At 39.9% G+C, this 17,602-nt stretch overlaps 1 protein-coding gene across 1 annotated transcript; it reads right to left on the bottom strand.

Moving 5' to 3' along the window:
* Positions 1-9,685: 9,685 nt before the first annotated feature.
* Positions 9,686-15,534, bottom strand: LOC118769849 (leucine rich adaptor protein 1-like). Its single transcript, XM_036517198.1, has 2 exons — positions 14,918-15,534; positions 9,686-10,808 (listed from the first exon to the last, which is right to left on the bottom strand). The coding sequence occupies exons 1-2, from the start codon at positions 15,221-15,223 to the stop codon at positions 10,422-10,424; spliced, it is 693 nt and encodes a 230-aa protein (XP_036373091.1). The 5' UTR covers positions 15,224-15,534; the 3' UTR covers positions 9,686-10,421.
* Between the last annotated feature and the right edge of the window lie 2,068 nt (positions 15,535-17,602).

The raw sequence follows: 17,602 nt of genomic DNA, 5'->3' as shown, positions 1-17,602 counted from the left end.
TAGCAGGATAACAGCAAATTCCCACCAGTGAATGATGCAGTTTATTTGGAAGGCAAGGGAGTGAATGTGTGTGGGAGGACAGGGTGTGTGATTGTGTATGTGTATGCGCCCTCATTCTTTTAACATAGTGCAGTTCACATCTGTGTGTGTCAATGGTTAAATTTGTGTGCTTACAATCTATTTACAAGTCACTTCATTTCCTGACTTGGAAGCTTACAAGTTAGTGTAAACGCTGTCTACAACTCCTCTCCCCCCACCAACCCAAAGCAGGCATCCATTGGCAGTACTGTCACGCACACATCTTGTGTCAAGTTTGTTCAGGGAAAAAGTGTAAAGTGCTTCTGAGTGGTTTTCAGCATTCTAAAATCTCAAAGACCCATATTTCATGATTTTATAAACATGTACAACAGTGTTACACTTTTACATTATTTTTCTGCAAGACGCGTACTAACGCCCCATGAGAGCGTGATAGAATTTTCACATTACATCAGCTCCTTTGCAATGCAAACCACCTTGACCTCAACCACCCAATGAGTAATTAAGATGAATGCACCCAGTGCAGGTTATTTTCCCTCTTGGTGTACTACCTCATTTTCACAGGTGAAGACGCCATGCGAGGACATGTCTGGCAGGACGGTAGTTCAAAGTAAGCATAGTAATTTTTTTTGTTGAAAGCAAAGATGAATTCCCTTAACTGTAAAGACAACGTAAACATTACCTGCACTCCAGTGATAAGAAAACCTTTGTTCCACTTGAAAATGAGTCACACTATGTCACGATAACAGTAGACCGGGAGAAGCAGGAAGAACACAGCCTGCACATTGCTTATTTTGGATGGCATTCCACCTACCGGTTTTGTGGCTTGTCCTTAAATTTGACCAACAAATTGTAGTGGTCCCTTTTTTCATGCTGTACACATTTTTATCTCTATATCCACCAAAGTTAAAATGACAAACTTAACTCTTCCCTGAATTTGTTTTTTTTTTTCAAAATTGAGAATTCAGAATTCAAAGCAAGGGGCTGTTATTAAATCTCAGATATCTGAGATTTGAATTTCTCAGATGTCTTCATTTTAAAACTTCAGTAACTTGCAATTCCATACCATTTCTAATCACCACAAACATAAGAAAGGGGACATGTGTTGCCTTCTTGACCTGTGACAGAATGTGTAAGCAAAAGCTGATATTCAGGGTGAATCTGCCAATGATGTGTGGCAACTTCCCTACCTGCTGTGGATTTCACAGAACACTAGTCCACTCACAACACAATGACTGTGTTTTTGCACAACAAAGGCATGCTGACCATAGAGATGTTTTGCATTTCTTTTTATGTTTTTTTTTTCTTTCGATCTCCTTTTTCGATATCATTGGCATGGCCCTCTTGACCCACCCCTGAATGTGAATGTTCAGAATGTGGACATGCAGCACAGTTCAGCACACAACGAACCCTGAACAGCAATCAAGTGGTATGTCTCCATAGTCTCCACAAACATTATGTATATTTATTTTAAAAAAAAACCCTGCCCACACACCCATGCACACAACTGGTAACATAAACGTGATAAACTATGAACTATGAACTAATGACTATGTATGTTGCTCCACAGTGTTCTGTAGACTTGAGCTGCTGCAACCCAAAGGTGCTGTCATAATATCCTGCCCTGACATGTTCCCCGCTGTAATTTTTGGGCAAACTATATGATGTCATTTTAATGTCCCCCATTGCTCCTACCGCAGTGCATTGTACAGGGGTGACAGCTCCTCTTACTGCTTCCAAACTCTGCCAAGCACATTAGTATATTATACAGGCACAAGCAAGGAGTGTTTTGGCGTACGGACTGTGTGGGCTAGAGGCTTGTTACAACGAAAAACAACACTTAGCATATGCCATTAACACTTGGCTCTCTATACAGAATTAACAGAGGAGTTAAGATGGAGGAGTCACATTACATTCAGGGTCACATACTCAGTGCTGCATTGTAAGTCCCCCGTGCAGGGAGCTCACATAATGTCAACGCCTCTGTGGTAGCATTCCAGGAATGTGAGTTTAGACTGATTTGCATGTCAATCACTGCCTTCCCCCATTGCTGGCAGGAGAAAAGAATGACAGAAGTTACATGAAACAATGCAGTGAACATCTTCAAAAAAGTCTTTGAAAATAGACTGTAGATAAAGGACAACCACACTTGGTGATCTTGATAAAGAGGACATAGTTGTATGTTTACTGTTGTATTTCAAAATATCTTCCCTGTATCTATACAATAGTACAATGCAATAGTTCAGATTGCTACTTCTGTAAAATGTGTTATTCATGTTTTGTATGTCATATCCAGCGTTTATACTGTTAAACATGGAAACATTGGTCTAATGAAATTTAACTGTTTGCTCTCTGTGGATTATGCAGTTTTTTAAACCACCAATTCACCAATTCTTCACCTAGTGCCCCAACCCCCACACTCCGGCTGCATTCTTTCCTTAGAGTCAAATGAAATGACCCCATGCTTGTGAGAGAGGTAGACTCTGCCTCCCCTTCTGAGACGAAAAGTGAGGCCTGTCAAAGCGAGTGTGATTTGTGTCACCCATTCATCTGCAGTCGATTGAGTTCCTCCTGGGCATCTGCTTTACAGTTGTACTCTCTGCGGCAAAGTTACAGGTGCCGAGGTTAATCAGTCTGAGAGATCTCACGCCACGTGCCCGCTTACAGACAGAGACAGACTGGGCTGATGCTGCAGTTAATAAACAAACACAAGGCTTACTCTCAAAACACAACTACCAAAACCCACAAAAAATGTCACCACCGTTCATAACCACGGACATCTCTATGGTCAACAAGTTTTTTTTTTTGACAATTCAATTGCTGTTTTTTGTAGTCCAATGGTTTTGTATGAGCTACAGTTATGACTTTCAATAAACAAGTTTACAGTCACATTCCATTATGCTGAATGGTGCTTTCCACCCTGCTCCCCCGTCTCCATGTGACTTTCTCCCATGTTATGATCACCCAGCTAAGGATAACGTCTGTTACATTGCTAGGCACTGTCTACCATATAAGGGTAAAAGTCTGTCAGCATGCATGAGCCAACCTACAGACCCTCTCAGAAAACAGTCTCGTTAAAAGATTCTGGTATGGGCACACAGTGCAAAAATCATGGCTTTATATGGATTGCCATATGTTTAGTTTTCAGAAAATTTTGGTTTTGTGCCCTGCAAGAGGAAAAATAGAACAAACTCATCCGTCTGCCCTGAGGGCTCAGAATGATTGGATGTTGCCCTTTGTGGCATAAAGCACATTAGTCAATAAGGGTCTACAGCCCATATGTTCGTATATCTCAACATGCAGTGTATCATTGCATACCTTTCAAAACAGATCAGATTTAATTTACATTCTTATTTCAGATTATTGCTGGTAGGCTTCACTGGATTATGGTTGATAATGTGTTACAGTGATTTAGCGTGTTTCAGTTTCAGATTCTGTTATGATAAAGAAAAGCTAATGATTTTCTCATTTAAAAGGATTTATTTGATGATTCCAACCTAGCTTAAAACAGAAAAATGCATAGTCAGCTGGGACAGGAAGTGACTTCATATTCTGAGAGAATGATGGCTGGTAAAACTCTCCGATGGAAACTACTGTTGTATTCTACAGCAAGGTACTTAACCAAAATTGCCTATTTTAAATATCCGTATGTATAAACGTATTATGTAAAAACTGTATACTAATTCACTCAGTATAAAAATGTTTGCTAAGCAACTGTCATGCAATGTCATGGGAGTCAAAAGGCCTGTGGCAATGTGGCAAGCCATGGCCACAATGACACAGATGAACTAAGTTGCACTCTTCTTAGCGTCTAAAAGGCAGGTCACATGTTTCACGGTCATCTCCTCTGAGACACTGCTAGACAGGTCCTAAAGCAATCAATTCCAAACAGTGCAGGTGAGGTGGTGAAGCTGTAGAGGGCTCTGCATTCAGCCATAGGATGTCAATTTATTTGCTTTGTGAATAAAGGCTTCCTTTATATTCATATGTACAGATGTTAAATACATTACAACAGGATGCTTCAGTGAGACAAAGTCACGTTAGGCCAAAGTGATATCATCAGATTCCCTCTGTCTTTCACTGACTTTAAAGCCAATGAAATGTTTCACAGGACATGACCATCATCCAAAGTCCCAAAACCCAAAATCTGATGTTGGAAAGAACTGTTGCAATCATGCCAGAATGATTTAAATAAAGTATTACATGACTTATGTCTTCAACCAAACTCACAAGAGCTTTCTTGCACCTTGTTTTTGATACTGATTACTCTGAGACTGATTCTGTCAGGACTGACTGGTTCAGTTAACAACATGTCACTAACTTTGAGTGAATCTGACATTTCTTACACTATTGTGGCCAGGATGTCAGACAACTGCTGCATTGTCTGCTACACGGATTTACATGCTCTTAGTGGAGCTGAATCTGATGGCAAACGACAACCATATCGAATAAAACTCTTTTTTGTAAAGCCAGTACTCCAACTAATTAAATTAGACCCTTCCAGATGAGACATGCACAAGCCACATTCTGACAAAGCAGACTCAAGCTATTCCAGAGCTCACCATGAAGGAGGGATGTGGGCTGAGTAGCAGAACAGCTATAAAGTGGAGGTCACATCTGTGACTGCAGAGATAGATAGTGTTGTCCTGAGTTCTACAACTGCTGTATCCCCAATAGTGTTACCCTTGAAGTTTAAGAGACATCCATCAAATGCATCATGCTCTTCATATCTTATACCCACTGTATGGAGGGAAGGTAAGACTGGTACAACCTCATGAGCTTACTGATGTGCATGTACATGCTTACATTTGAAAACAATAATGCTTTCCTTTTTCTTACTTTTACTGCAAAAATACAAGATGCACTGCTGTAGATAAGCTTGTAAACAATGAAATACAATGTGTAGTACACAAAAAACAGAGCTGACTAATTATGTGATTCAAATACTTATATTTTGAAGCAAGCACACTTTTGTTTTTGGATTTATTTGGTTAAAAGTAATTTCTAACTTCTCATTATGTAGTAAAAGTAATAATATTATTAGATATTTAATTTTCGCTCTTGTTTACTCTTAACCATATATGCATTGGGAAGACTGACTAAGCTTTTGGGTATATACCGAAAGACAAGTGGTTAACAAGGGCCTCTGCAGGACTTATTCCTCGGAAACTCACCCCATGTCTCTCTCTGAAAGACTGGCTATTAGGGAGCACTCAAAATGCACATAAATCATATTGATCTCACTCTCTCCCACTCTCGGGTTCTCTATAATACTTGTGTGTGCGCATTGGCAGTCAAAACACCAGCACAAAGATGTGAAGCGTGCTCTTTGCGAGCCTTTGATTCCTAATATAGTCTCAGAGACGCCCTGGGACCTGGAGAGGGAGATCAAAACCACAGCCTCTGACAGCCGAGCCCTCCTGGCTCCGGCATCACGGCGCGTAATCCGCACGGCTCAGGAGACTCAGACCTGCCTCGCTTCAGCAAAGCAGGGGCGGACCCAGGGGAGCAGGCGGGCGGAGCATCACCGTGCGGCCGGACAGGCTTCGCAGCACTCCAGCTGCGGGCCCTGGGCACCAGGCAAAGGGATTATTTGTTTAAACCAGGGAAGGTCTTTCCACCACAATTCCCTCCAGCCATAATAAATATCCCATATAAGTGTCTTTCCCAAGGAAACCCCCAAAACACTAGTAGGACCTACTGTATTTTCCTGGCACATGCTAAGTTCTGTTTAATTTACGACTGGAATAAAATATTCAACACTATTGCGCACAGTGAGGTATCGTATTCAGGGTCATGGGGTGCAGGGACAACCAGATACCTGAAGTAACAACAGCTATTTTATAAGTCTTTTCCCTGATGAAAATAAGTAACTACTTTTTGATGTACATTATATATGTATTATATATTATATTTATTTATATTTATTTTAAAAAGGAATTAATAAATCTTACCTACCTATATTGTTACATATCACTGACAACAAACTGGGGTTTCCGCTAGGATTTTTTTCTTGCCGGTCCGGTGTCCGGAAAGAATTTATTTTACCGGACAAATGTGAAGCTTACTGGTCACGTTTCAATAACGGTCTATGTTACAAACACAAATATTAAGTAAAACTAGGTTGACGAAAGAATGACAACGACCTTAATGAACAGTAACGATTAAGCAAAACGATCAGTAACCATTGAAGAAAACCTCAACATTAGCCGCTAAAATGTAGGCTATTACGAAACATCTGTAACCTGTAACATCTGTAGCCTGTTTAGGCCTACATTGCATCAAATGTAGCTTATATGCTACCAGGTAACATTATTTTCTCCTTTGTTTCACTGCAACAAAGTCCTCTGCTGCCGATTTGAAACGTGTCCAATATGTCTTTGCAGCTTGCAATGCGCATAAGCCGCGTCACTCGCTCCTCCTCCAGACGATTTTGCAGCGCCGTCTTAATTCGATTCTGCAGAGAGAAGCCCCTCTCTGCTGGCACGCTTCACACGGGCAGGACACAGGCAATTTTAGCCAGTGTAGCCCAGTCGGGGTAGAGCTTGCTGAACTCATAAATAAGCAATTGTTATAGCTAAATAAATAGCCTTTGTTGTAGCTACGTTTTGTATGAGCATTATTACTGGACATTTTGATCGGCAAGTTTTTATAGTTTTTGTATAAAATTTGACAGGCAAAAACCGGATAATGGAAACCCTGCAACAAACCCTTAGCCTTTACATTTATTCATTTAGCAGACGCTTTTATCCAAAGCAACTTACATAGGTTACAGTTGTTTTACAATGCTATCCATTTATACAGCTGGATATTTACTGAGGCAATTGTGGGTTAAGTATCTTGCCCAAGGGTACAGCAGCGTCCCAGCGGGGATCAAACCTGCAACCTTTCGGTTACGAGTCCTGCTCCTTAACCACTATGCTACACTGCCGCCCTTTAGATTAAGGATCCAATAATATAATTTCCACAGTGTTATATAACTTCAGATGTATAGGTTATAAAATTGTGCTCATTCGTTCTCATTAACTGCCGCTCAAAACACCTCAATGCTGTGTCATGCTTGTCTGAGCACCTCATATCTGAGCCACTCTATCTGAAAGGGCCCTCTTCCGTGACATTCATGTTCCAGGCACCGGCATCAACAATGCTGCTCACCCCTGTGTGTAAACCAGTGTCAATCTCAACACAATGTAGGGTATTAGTTTCCCAGCCTGTGGCCGAGGCCCAACAATGTGTCTAATTTGTTAGAGGATCTGGCTGGAGGGGTTTTTTTCCCCCTCCCAATCATAAGCCAGCGAAATATTTTGCCAAGGGGAAATAATCAGGGCGTCACTGAATGAGGAAATCATTGTCCGCTGCTTCTGACCTGCGGTGAGACGCTGCTGTGCAGATTCTCACGCATGGCCTCGTTAGCTTGGGAGTGCTCCTGTCAGTCACCGACAACGTTCGTGGACTCACCTGGTGAACTGTCTCCAATCCGTCGTGCAGAGAGAATATTTTCTGGTGATTAAAACGTACCCTGGGGGCAGCTGTTGGACAACCTGCAAACACTTGTTCTGCAAAAAAAATGCTTAAAACATACATTGTATTGCCAACACAGCAACCCTTTTTTTGCTTGTGGTGTGTGATATGTGTTAAATTTCAAGATAAAATAATTGTACATTTTCCCCTAAAGTCAAAAGCTATGACTTCACATGAATGGAAAAATCTGAATAATTAATTGAATAATTTAAATGAAGATATGTAACTGGCTTCCACTAGTTATTAAATTGAGTTTCTGAATCCAAAAAAGAAATGAAGATGAATAGTTAAAATTAATGTGTTGAAACAATATTAATGATTAATGATTCATATACTACATGCATACATTCCCCTAGAAGCCAATATAGAGGGTGTGTAAGTTGATTTTCTTTTTTTCTTTAAGGTTCATAAACCCATTTCTTAATCCCTAAATTACTAGAAGATGACTCAATGACATATACTTTTGAGTCTGAGGGAAAACAGATCACTGACAGTCAGCAGGCCTTCAAGCATTTCACAAGAACTGAGTAACTGGTAAAAAAAAAAAAAAACACCTGTTCTGCTTTGCTTAACTAACAGCCATTAATTTTTCCTGGCTGTGTAATGTTTCCCTGGCAGTCAAAGGGGCGATAAAGAGTATTAACATTTGCATGAGTAGTCTTACAGTGGCAGTCAAAGGGGCAATAAAATTAGCATTTTACATTTAAATAGCCATTAGTTTAGTTGCAGGGGGGAACTACACAAATGGTACACCAATGGCCAGTAATCTGGAGATCGGACCACACATTCCAAACGTTTCGGAAATAGAAGGCCATAAATAGCTTGCCTACAAAGTATCTCTGCAGCAGACTCACAAGCAAGATAAATATACTATTTACCTGAAGACATTGTGGCTGAACACAGAAACAAATAATGGTCAAAAGCTCAATTAGATTTCAGGCAGAGTAAATACAATGTTAATGGGGCAATAAATATCCAGTTGGAGATTCAACTTGCACACTACACCTCACTGCTATACCATGACACACTTTACTACATGCACTGTCACACCTAATTTTCTCAGTGTAAATGCTAGTCAATTTCACATGTGAAGCAGGCTTGACCTCTCATGATATCCCATATTCTGTTTTATTTGATATTCTAGTATCTCTGAACCTTTCATATGACTAATGATCTCATGCGGCTTCATAATGACTGCATGTGACTAATTTCCCACCAATAAAGTCCATTTTCATCATAAACCTATTATGTGAAAGGAAAGTACTTTGATTTTTGGTTTTATTCCTAGGATGCCTAAAAACATTATTTCTTCAATGGCACCATTACTGGTCATTATTCATGCTGCTCATTTTAGGAGCCACTGCATTTGCAAAAACAGTCCGGAAGACTCTAAAGCTATGTGGACTCAGAATGTATTACATTACATATGAATTACATGCTTAGTCTTTCCTCTGTTTAACAGGTCAAATTAATTTATCATTGTTAATGTAAGTACAGGTTACTTATTTAAATAAGCACAAATAAACCTTGGACTGAACTGACCCCATGCATATTCTGTGAAATAAATTTAAATGTTTAAGACAGCTGCGTGACAGTGAAAATAATCACACAATGTGAGTTTTCCAAAAGGTTTCATTTTGACCAATTTGGGAAAACCTATAAAGAAGGCAGGCCAAACATCACAATATATTAAAAACTCAAAACATTGTCACATGTCTCAAAGAAAAACAGAGTGTTGTTACAAATGAGGAAAACCATGTGTATACCCAAATACTATGCTCCAAAACCACTTCTGTTTTGCTTGTCAGTCACAAAATAGTCAATGTGTACCATATTTACTGGGATCACAACAGGACAACATTCCAGGATATTATCACCGACTGACCTCTATCATAAAGTTACTTGTTAATCAAAACTACAACCTCTGCACACACACATATACATACATATATATTATATATATATATATATATATATATATGGAATTGTCAATAAATTATTCAAGTTTTAAATTCTTCATATTTATTTACACTGCCTTTTTAAAAAGACTTTGGTATGAGCAATTTAGCTTATTTCACTCCATGAGAGCAATCTTCCTCCAAGTGAAGAATATAATGTTTTGGTCCAATTCAAGGCAACTCTGGACATTAGTCCTGATGGTAGAGTACATTTAATTCGAATTTAACACTAAGATGTGGTCTCGTGTAGTATTTGGCATATGCTGCATTGTAAATTGCACTACAGTTATTAATGCTTTATAGCTCTGGATGCACTTTGTGACACATAGCACCTTGAGCCAAGATACCAGAGAGGCGGTCTCAAAAATCCATCTAATAGCAGGAGATTATTAATGCCAAAACAATCACATAACCCCTTATTAGTAGATTACTTGGATCTGTGAGAATCTTAAATATCTGTCTGTGCCAATGTCTTGCCCAGTGGATACAGTGATGAATAGGAAAAGAAAACATGGGGGTGGGGAACAAATTTTGAATGTTTAGGACATTCCTCAAATTATAGCAAAGGCCATCATAATAATTATGTCATATTTTTGTAACACCCCTAAGAAAAACACACTCGACACATGGCTTTGTCTGGTATCTGTCATCCTGGATCTATTGTAAATAGCTGGTGGTGGTAGTGTATCACAGTGCTGTATCTTTACCGCAGGAACTACAGTTACAGTAAACGGAAATGCCACTCTCAGTTTGAAGCTGGGCGTGTGTAGCAAGGCCCTTTGTTATTGTGTTCATAAACCAAGACTGTGACCTCGCTTCCCAAAAGAAATTCAGCAGCAGGATGGAGCGCCGTGCCGTCGCACACGAATCAGACAGTACGACTGTGGTCGTGAGGTCCGGTACATGCTATCCGAAGCAGTAGTATTCGTCCGAGTCCGCCCTCTTGTCTTTGCAGAGAGGGGGCTTTTCCAGGGTCTCCCGGATCGCCGGCGTTTCCGAGAAGCTGTCGGGGTCCGAGGGGGAGGTGTGGCCCGGGAGGTCCTCGGCCAGGGTGTCCAGGTAGCTGCCGATGGAGACGGCATCCAGCCCCTCGCTGCCGTCCCGCAGGCTCTCCTGGCTGCCCCGCAGGGAGGTGCCCTGGCTCTCAGATAGGCTGTAGAGGCTGCCTGCCAGGCTGCTGTCCCGGCTGGAGAGGCCCCCCTTCTCCTCCATCACCCACTTGATGGACTCGATCCCGTCGTTAATGGACAGCAGCTGGTGCATCAGCTTGATGTCGATGGCGCGGAGGTGAGCCTGGGTTTGAGAAAACCAGGACGCGGTCAAACATTCACAAACATTCACAAAGCCAACTGTGCTACCAGAGCCAGCTGCTGCTTCACAGATTCAAACAGTGTGATGCTTTTTTTTTAACCAAATGTAACATTTTCAGCAATAATCATTTCCACTGACCACCACATCTTCGCTAATCAGACTGAACCACACATTCAAACTAATTTTTTATTCTCATGTAATCCACATTCACGTGGTGACTAAATATAGTTGTGGGTTCCCTTTCTGGTCTTTGTACTGTGTGTGAACTTGACTGTACTGTTACAAGTGTTAGTGACAACAGCCGCTGCAAGTCTCACTGAGTGTAGGTGATGAAACTTGTTTTTAGTAGTGCTTATTATGCTAGTGAAATTAAATTATCGAAGTGAATGGGAAGTCACTGGTAGCAGTTTCACAGTGAGCAAGGCATAAGTAGCATGCAGCATTCTGTTATTCCATTCCACACAACATGATTATCAAGAAAGACTCCAAGAGCAATCTCCAATTGTTTAATAATGTAAACAAGCATCACAGACCCTGTTTTCGACAGATGTTTCCATCACCACCGAGAGTAAAACACAAGCTTACCAACACTGTGTACACAATGTTCTCTTACTGTGGTTACTAATGTGTGTGCATTTGTGAAGAAAAAAAAAGCAAAAGCACTTTTGTCAGGTTAAAAGAGGTGTGTGCATGACACCTCAGTCTAATCATAATGTGCTTTGTCCGTAGCTAACAATTTATCAATAAATAAAAATAAAAATATAGATATTTTTTTTTAATATTACGGGCTCAGTCATGACTGTGATTGATGAGTATAACATAATATGTTGTGAGGGGGAAAAAACCTTACATCAAATTGATGCTAGAAGTTAAGGACAGACCACATTCTAGTTAGAAGCCTAAAACGTTTTTACACATTTGTACCCTACATAATTAAATTTCAATATGAGATTTCACATCTGTATTTGATAAGCATTTTAACTGCCCATGGCCAACAGAGAATACAGGACTGGAAGCCAGGTTAAATATATGATAAATTTTCACAGAGCACTGTTTTATCTGTAATATTGGCCAATATATTGTTCTTTATGTGGAGCCTGCAGTCAAACACAGCACACAATACTTCATAAGTTTATCTCAATCGCTTTATGCACGCTTGAATGACTACATTTTATTCGGGCCTGAACTATTAGTATGCAATTGGTGTAAATAGTGATGACTGACAGGCTGTAATATCTAACTTATGGGTGGCTTTTATGAGGAAAATAATTAACACCACTGCAAGCTTGAACGGACTTCACCTCACAGCAAAAGTTAGCATCAAAGCCAGAACTGACCCTCCTCTGACCCCGTGAGCAAGCAGTGTGGCGGTGGCTTGAAGTGGTTATCCACATCTGCGGGAGTTATGTTTCAATAACATCTGTTGTCTGGGCTGGCGTTGCTGCTCTGCCAAAAACGACATGCTTCCTAAGATCTCCTTGAAATTACACCCGAGGTGCACTGCAGCACGACCTCATATTTTTGAGCAGGGCCTTCAAGCTGCAGCATGCATGGTTTGTTCTGTGCCAGTCCTACCTACTTCAGTGCCTCTGAGAACTGTAAGGCCTAATTGCAATCATGAAGAAAGACAGCTTGTACTGTCCAACTTTTAAACTTGGCTCATAAAAATGGTCATAAAGTCAACAAGTAAAAACAAGATTTTAATTAGCAACGTTTCTGCAATATTCTGTTGATTTAATGAGCATGATTCATTACTTGGTCAAGGAGTTGAAGGGTATTTTTCAAACAAATTATATATTTTTGATGGACCTTTAAAACAGGGCCATAGATATCTTGCCCAAAAAAATTGATGAGACAAAGCATGTCCCCTCAGTTCTAACAAGAACCCAGATGCTGTCAATCATTAAGTATTTAGCCTTTGAGATCCAGATTCTGGATATTTTGTAATACGAGGAAAGCGCAGTGGATGTTGAAGACGCACGTTAAGCAGAACCCAGAGACAGCATGTCTCCAAAACTTATCAGAATAAACATACTCCCTGAACTGCAACAAACATGCAGCACTTAAATAAGTGGCCCAAAGCACAGCCCCTGTACTGTTATCAAAAACCGCTAAGTCTGATAGTGCGCGACAGGCTCTGTAGATGGGTCTGTAAATTTGGCTAAATGACACTGAGCAGTGCTTGGAATCACTTGCAATGCACCAGTTTGGCTAACAATGTAGTCAGCATTTGCTTAATAACAGCAGCCTCTTCTAATGGTTACATCTCACAGGAACAACTGACTGCATATTTGAGTGAAACAGCTGAGAAAACCAGGATAAAAACTGGGTTTGAAAACCTTTAAATTAAACAATGTAATTAGTTTGTTCTGGCAACGCCTCCTACAGTACATCGTTTCCAAGACAAACTTTGTTTTTCAAATGCTGAAATTTTGCATTTTATCATTTTGGCATCAGTGCTGGCTTGTGAGAAACAAGGCCTTCAACATTCCCTAACCAGAGTGAATGTTTTCAGATGGCAGTGAAGTAACTGTAAGTAAAAAAGTGTATCCTGTTTTTCTTTCATAGGCTCAATTTTCCAGATTGATTTGTCCAGGTTACATTTTACATGTTATACTAAAACAGATTTTTTTGTTAGGGAAGTTCAGTTTAAGTGCATTCCTTTAGAGCACAGAGTGACTGCCCCACCTGAAAGTCAAACTTTTAGCCTTCTGGTTATGCGCCCAGTTCCTTGAACTGTACATCACATGTGGTGTATGCGTGTGTGTGTGTGTGTGTGTATACATAGTCTTTTGTTCTATTCTCTTATCACTGTTTTCCTATTGCTCCTGTAGTGTTTCCATCAACAAAACAGACTTGTGATTTTCTTAATTATTTGCACAAAATCATGAAAACTTTAGATATCAGTTTAAAATGATGTGTATAAAATGTATAGCTATACAAATCATAATATTAAAGTCAGCACTCAAAGATAAAATAAAACAAGCTGAAAATTTATTTTCCATGTTACAGACATTACATTTGATAGGTTGCTATGTGAGTGGCTAGAATTGCTGACTTCCCTGGAGTCTGTTAAGAAGGCGCTTGACCAGCAAACGTTTCCATTGTCAGGACTGTGTGTGGTAACCTTTGTGTCAAAAGACATTAGCTTTATTGCGACCATTCTCTTGGTAACAAAGATGGGTGAACGACATCACAGCTGTCAGTGCTGATAAGGATCTTGAGAATTGTTCGAATGGCTCAGTGTCCCTAATATAACACTATTATGGAGGCATCCAGCCTTTTAATGCACTGTATAGATCCTCTTTATGAAGTCTTAAGTAATTTATTGAAACGTTAGCATCAATACAAAGACGACGTTTGGTACATTCAATCAGATAACATATCACAGGGTGAAACGTGCAATAAAATCCCCCTTGTTACTGTTAGTTTGTGCTATAATTGTATTGCTTGAAAACTCCGACAATACACTTAGCAATTGCATACAGGGTTGGACTTTTAAAGCATCAAGAACAATGCCCACTAAAGCTTCTTGTAAATGTTCCGGTGTACTATATTGCATCCAAACTTGAATATACCCATATACCGCACTATGGAGCGACAGCAGAAATTATGAGTAATGCCGAGTTGGTTACGTAATCCATAGGCTGTGTGAAGTCGTGGGTCAATGCCCCTTTTCACTGATAGGAGCAGACAGCTGGATCCAAGCCTAGAAAGCATTAATTTGGGAACTTCTGGGTTTATTAATTTCTTCCAAACAAGTTGAATCATTTATTCTACTGGAATGCAGTATTTTGAACAGCGACAAATAGCTTTAGCAAATAACTAAAACGCTTCTTTCGTTTTTTTTTTTTTTTTTTAGAAAGTCCACAAACTTATTTGCCCAAAACACAGAACAACTGCACCCACAAGGACAAGTAGCAGCTGACCGACTGGAATACCAGCTGATATTTGTAAACATTACAGCGCTGATGTGCAAAGTGCACTGCCTATGAAGACAGCGCGTAGAGAAAACCTTACAAAGTACAGCGTATAAAGCCATACAGGTGAACCAGTACATACGTAGGTTTACCTTTGCAGTCAACACTCACCATTTCTTGCTTCAGAAACGTCATCTTCCGCTGCAAACGCACCGAGGCGTTGGCGGACTCTTGGTTAAGGGGGACAGCTGGCGTCACCGGCTTTTCATCTTTTGTTTCGTGCTGCAGTCCCTCCGTGATTGATCGGATGAGACTTTCAGGAATTTTGCGACCCAACTTTGTCTCGATATCCTTAAAATCCAGCCCGAGATTATCCTCCATTGTGCAAACAGCTGCTGATTTCGTAAAATGTGCAGCTACAGAAGCGCCACGTGATAAGTCGAAGACAACTTTTTTTACGATGTCACCAAGGGTCATTAACTTCTATAATAAGTAAACAGGACACAGCAAATGACTTCAATGAGCGTCTCTGAGTTTGCTTGCAATTGCTACAGGACCATTTCTATTTTAATGCCTATTGCACCGTCTGAAGATCCATTTTCATATAATTACCACGGACAAAGAGACATGAACCCAGTCCATCCATGGAAGGAAGTCATTCAGATTTAACGGCAGGACAGTCCTCGAGGTGGGAGCACATAAATTGTATCCATTTGGGTTTAGGCTGTCTCTGCGCCCAGTCCGTTGGGAACAGAGGTTAGCGGCAGCACACAGTGCGCGCTGCTGCACGGCGCTTCCTCATCTGTTGCAACTTTACACCCTCCGACAGGTGGACCGCATTAACTCCGCCCATTTACCGTAATTTAACAAAAAGCGTAGATTTCACAACTACACCGTTGAGATAGGTAGGGTCAACATACCCCCCCCCCCCAACACACACACACACATACTTTTTTTTTAAATAGTCTTTAGACAATCGCGAGGACCATAAACCATGACTCATCCACTACTTTGTGAAATGTAGAGAGACAACAGACAAAGCTGAAAAGTCAGTCATGCACCCTGTACATGCATGTGTACAGGTTTCTACAGGCGCCAAGGTAATTACATATGACAGCTACATGAATGAATGAATCCGAGATATGAAGGTGAGTTTCATTTTTCAGCTCATACGGTTGTCTGACAAAGCTCAAAAGTTCACTAAACTTATGTATGTATTGCACATGACAGCTGCGGCATATTGAATCCCAGCTATGAAGACGAGTTTCACCTTTTCAGCTCCTAGTTGCTGCAGTGTCTGAACTCGCCGCATACACACACACACACACACAGCTGAATTTGTCAATTGCTCTGGTTTATTTCTTAAAATGATTGTTCATATGATATGAGAGTGATGTTTCAATTTGTCAAGGCTGAGGTATTTGTGCACTAATGTTTGCACACTCGCCCCCTGGTGGACAAAGGAAATCAAGCCTTAAAAAATGGATGTGGAAAAAAAACTGGACAGAAACTAGTTTCTAATACATGCCAAAATGCATGGTTTTGAAAGATCCTTTTGAATACGACTAGCATGACACTGAATAAGGTTTTAGGGCAGAATTCATTCTTGGCCTTGAGAGATACTTACTTTTTTACACTCCCTCAAGATTTCTTTAAGAACATCATGAGAGTACTACAGGATATGTTTTACAAATGTTGTTAAGTGTTTCACATAACAAAGACAGCACTTGAGAGGAAGATAGTGCATCCTCTCTCCATCAAAGCTTAATACACAGAAAGGCAGCTTGTTGTATAGTAATATTTCCCATATTCATCTTGCAGGGATACATTTATGATCCCCAAGCAGCTCATTCATATATAATGGCATACTTTTCATGTGTACTAGCGCTGGCCAAATCTCAAGGTTACCCCACCTCATACAGTTTACTTTTATGTAATTTCAATTACATTGCCTTTGGATATAATATAAACTACAAACATGTCTAAACATGTAGTTAATGCTAATTTCTCATAGGCACTGAGCCAAGAGGATTAAATGTTATCAATTTGTGTTGTTCAGGTGTAGGATATGTGCTAGTGTGCTCTCTTGGTAACATCAGCAGTATTAACATAGTTTATATTGTTCCTGTTTTAAGGACTGTCTCTGAGTTGGGAGATATAAAGCAGAGTTTCATTCTTCCTTTTGACTGGATAAATCTAGAGACTTACTAAAAAATAAACAGACAAAGTAACCTCTTATTTATTTGAAAATATGCATTTTGTTTCATTTCCATGGAAATTAAAATTGTGTAGTTGCTGGGGGAAATGCTTACTAAAATTGTAACAATTGAATAAAATGGTAAACCTTTAATGTCACTCACATTTCTAACAAATACTCCACACAACAACTGACATAGGCTACTTTTATGTCAAAGAAGTTGCTACCTCGCAATTCCAGCAAAGTGCACAACACAAGTAAAGTAAGTTCAGCACCACTTTTTAAGGATGATGGGAGTGGAAGAGTCAAAGAATAAATATTTTAGTATAGAAAATCCAACACATTATGGCTAAAAGCCTTCAGCAATCTCTATGTCAAACAAATATATAAATTAATGTAGAGATTTCTTTTTCTGAAAGGCTTTTATCTGAAATGCATTTTTTTATTAATAATGATATTTTAAGTCACATTAAAAATGTTGCAAAGCACTCCAGATGTTAAATATTGCGAATAACTATTCTACAGTTACTTGAACAGCCAAGAACTATGGTGAGCATTTTCTACAGCACAGAACACACTTACTCAGCATTTATAGATGTAAAACCAATTTTAATAACTTGATTACAGATGAAAAAAATAGACAGGAGACGACTGTAGTG

Source organism: Megalops cyprinoides, chromosome 22 (genome assembly GCF_013368585.1).
Source record: "Megalops cyprinoides isolate fMegCyp1 chromosome 22, fMegCyp1.pri, whole genome shotgun sequence".
In the NCBI taxonomy this organism is placed as follows: Eukaryota; Metazoa; Chordata; class Actinopteri; order Elopiformes; family Megalopidae; genus Megalops; species Megalops cyprinoides.
The sequence above is the reverse complement of the archived record's forward strand: the minus strand, read 5'-3'. Positions and strand labels throughout refer to the sequence as shown.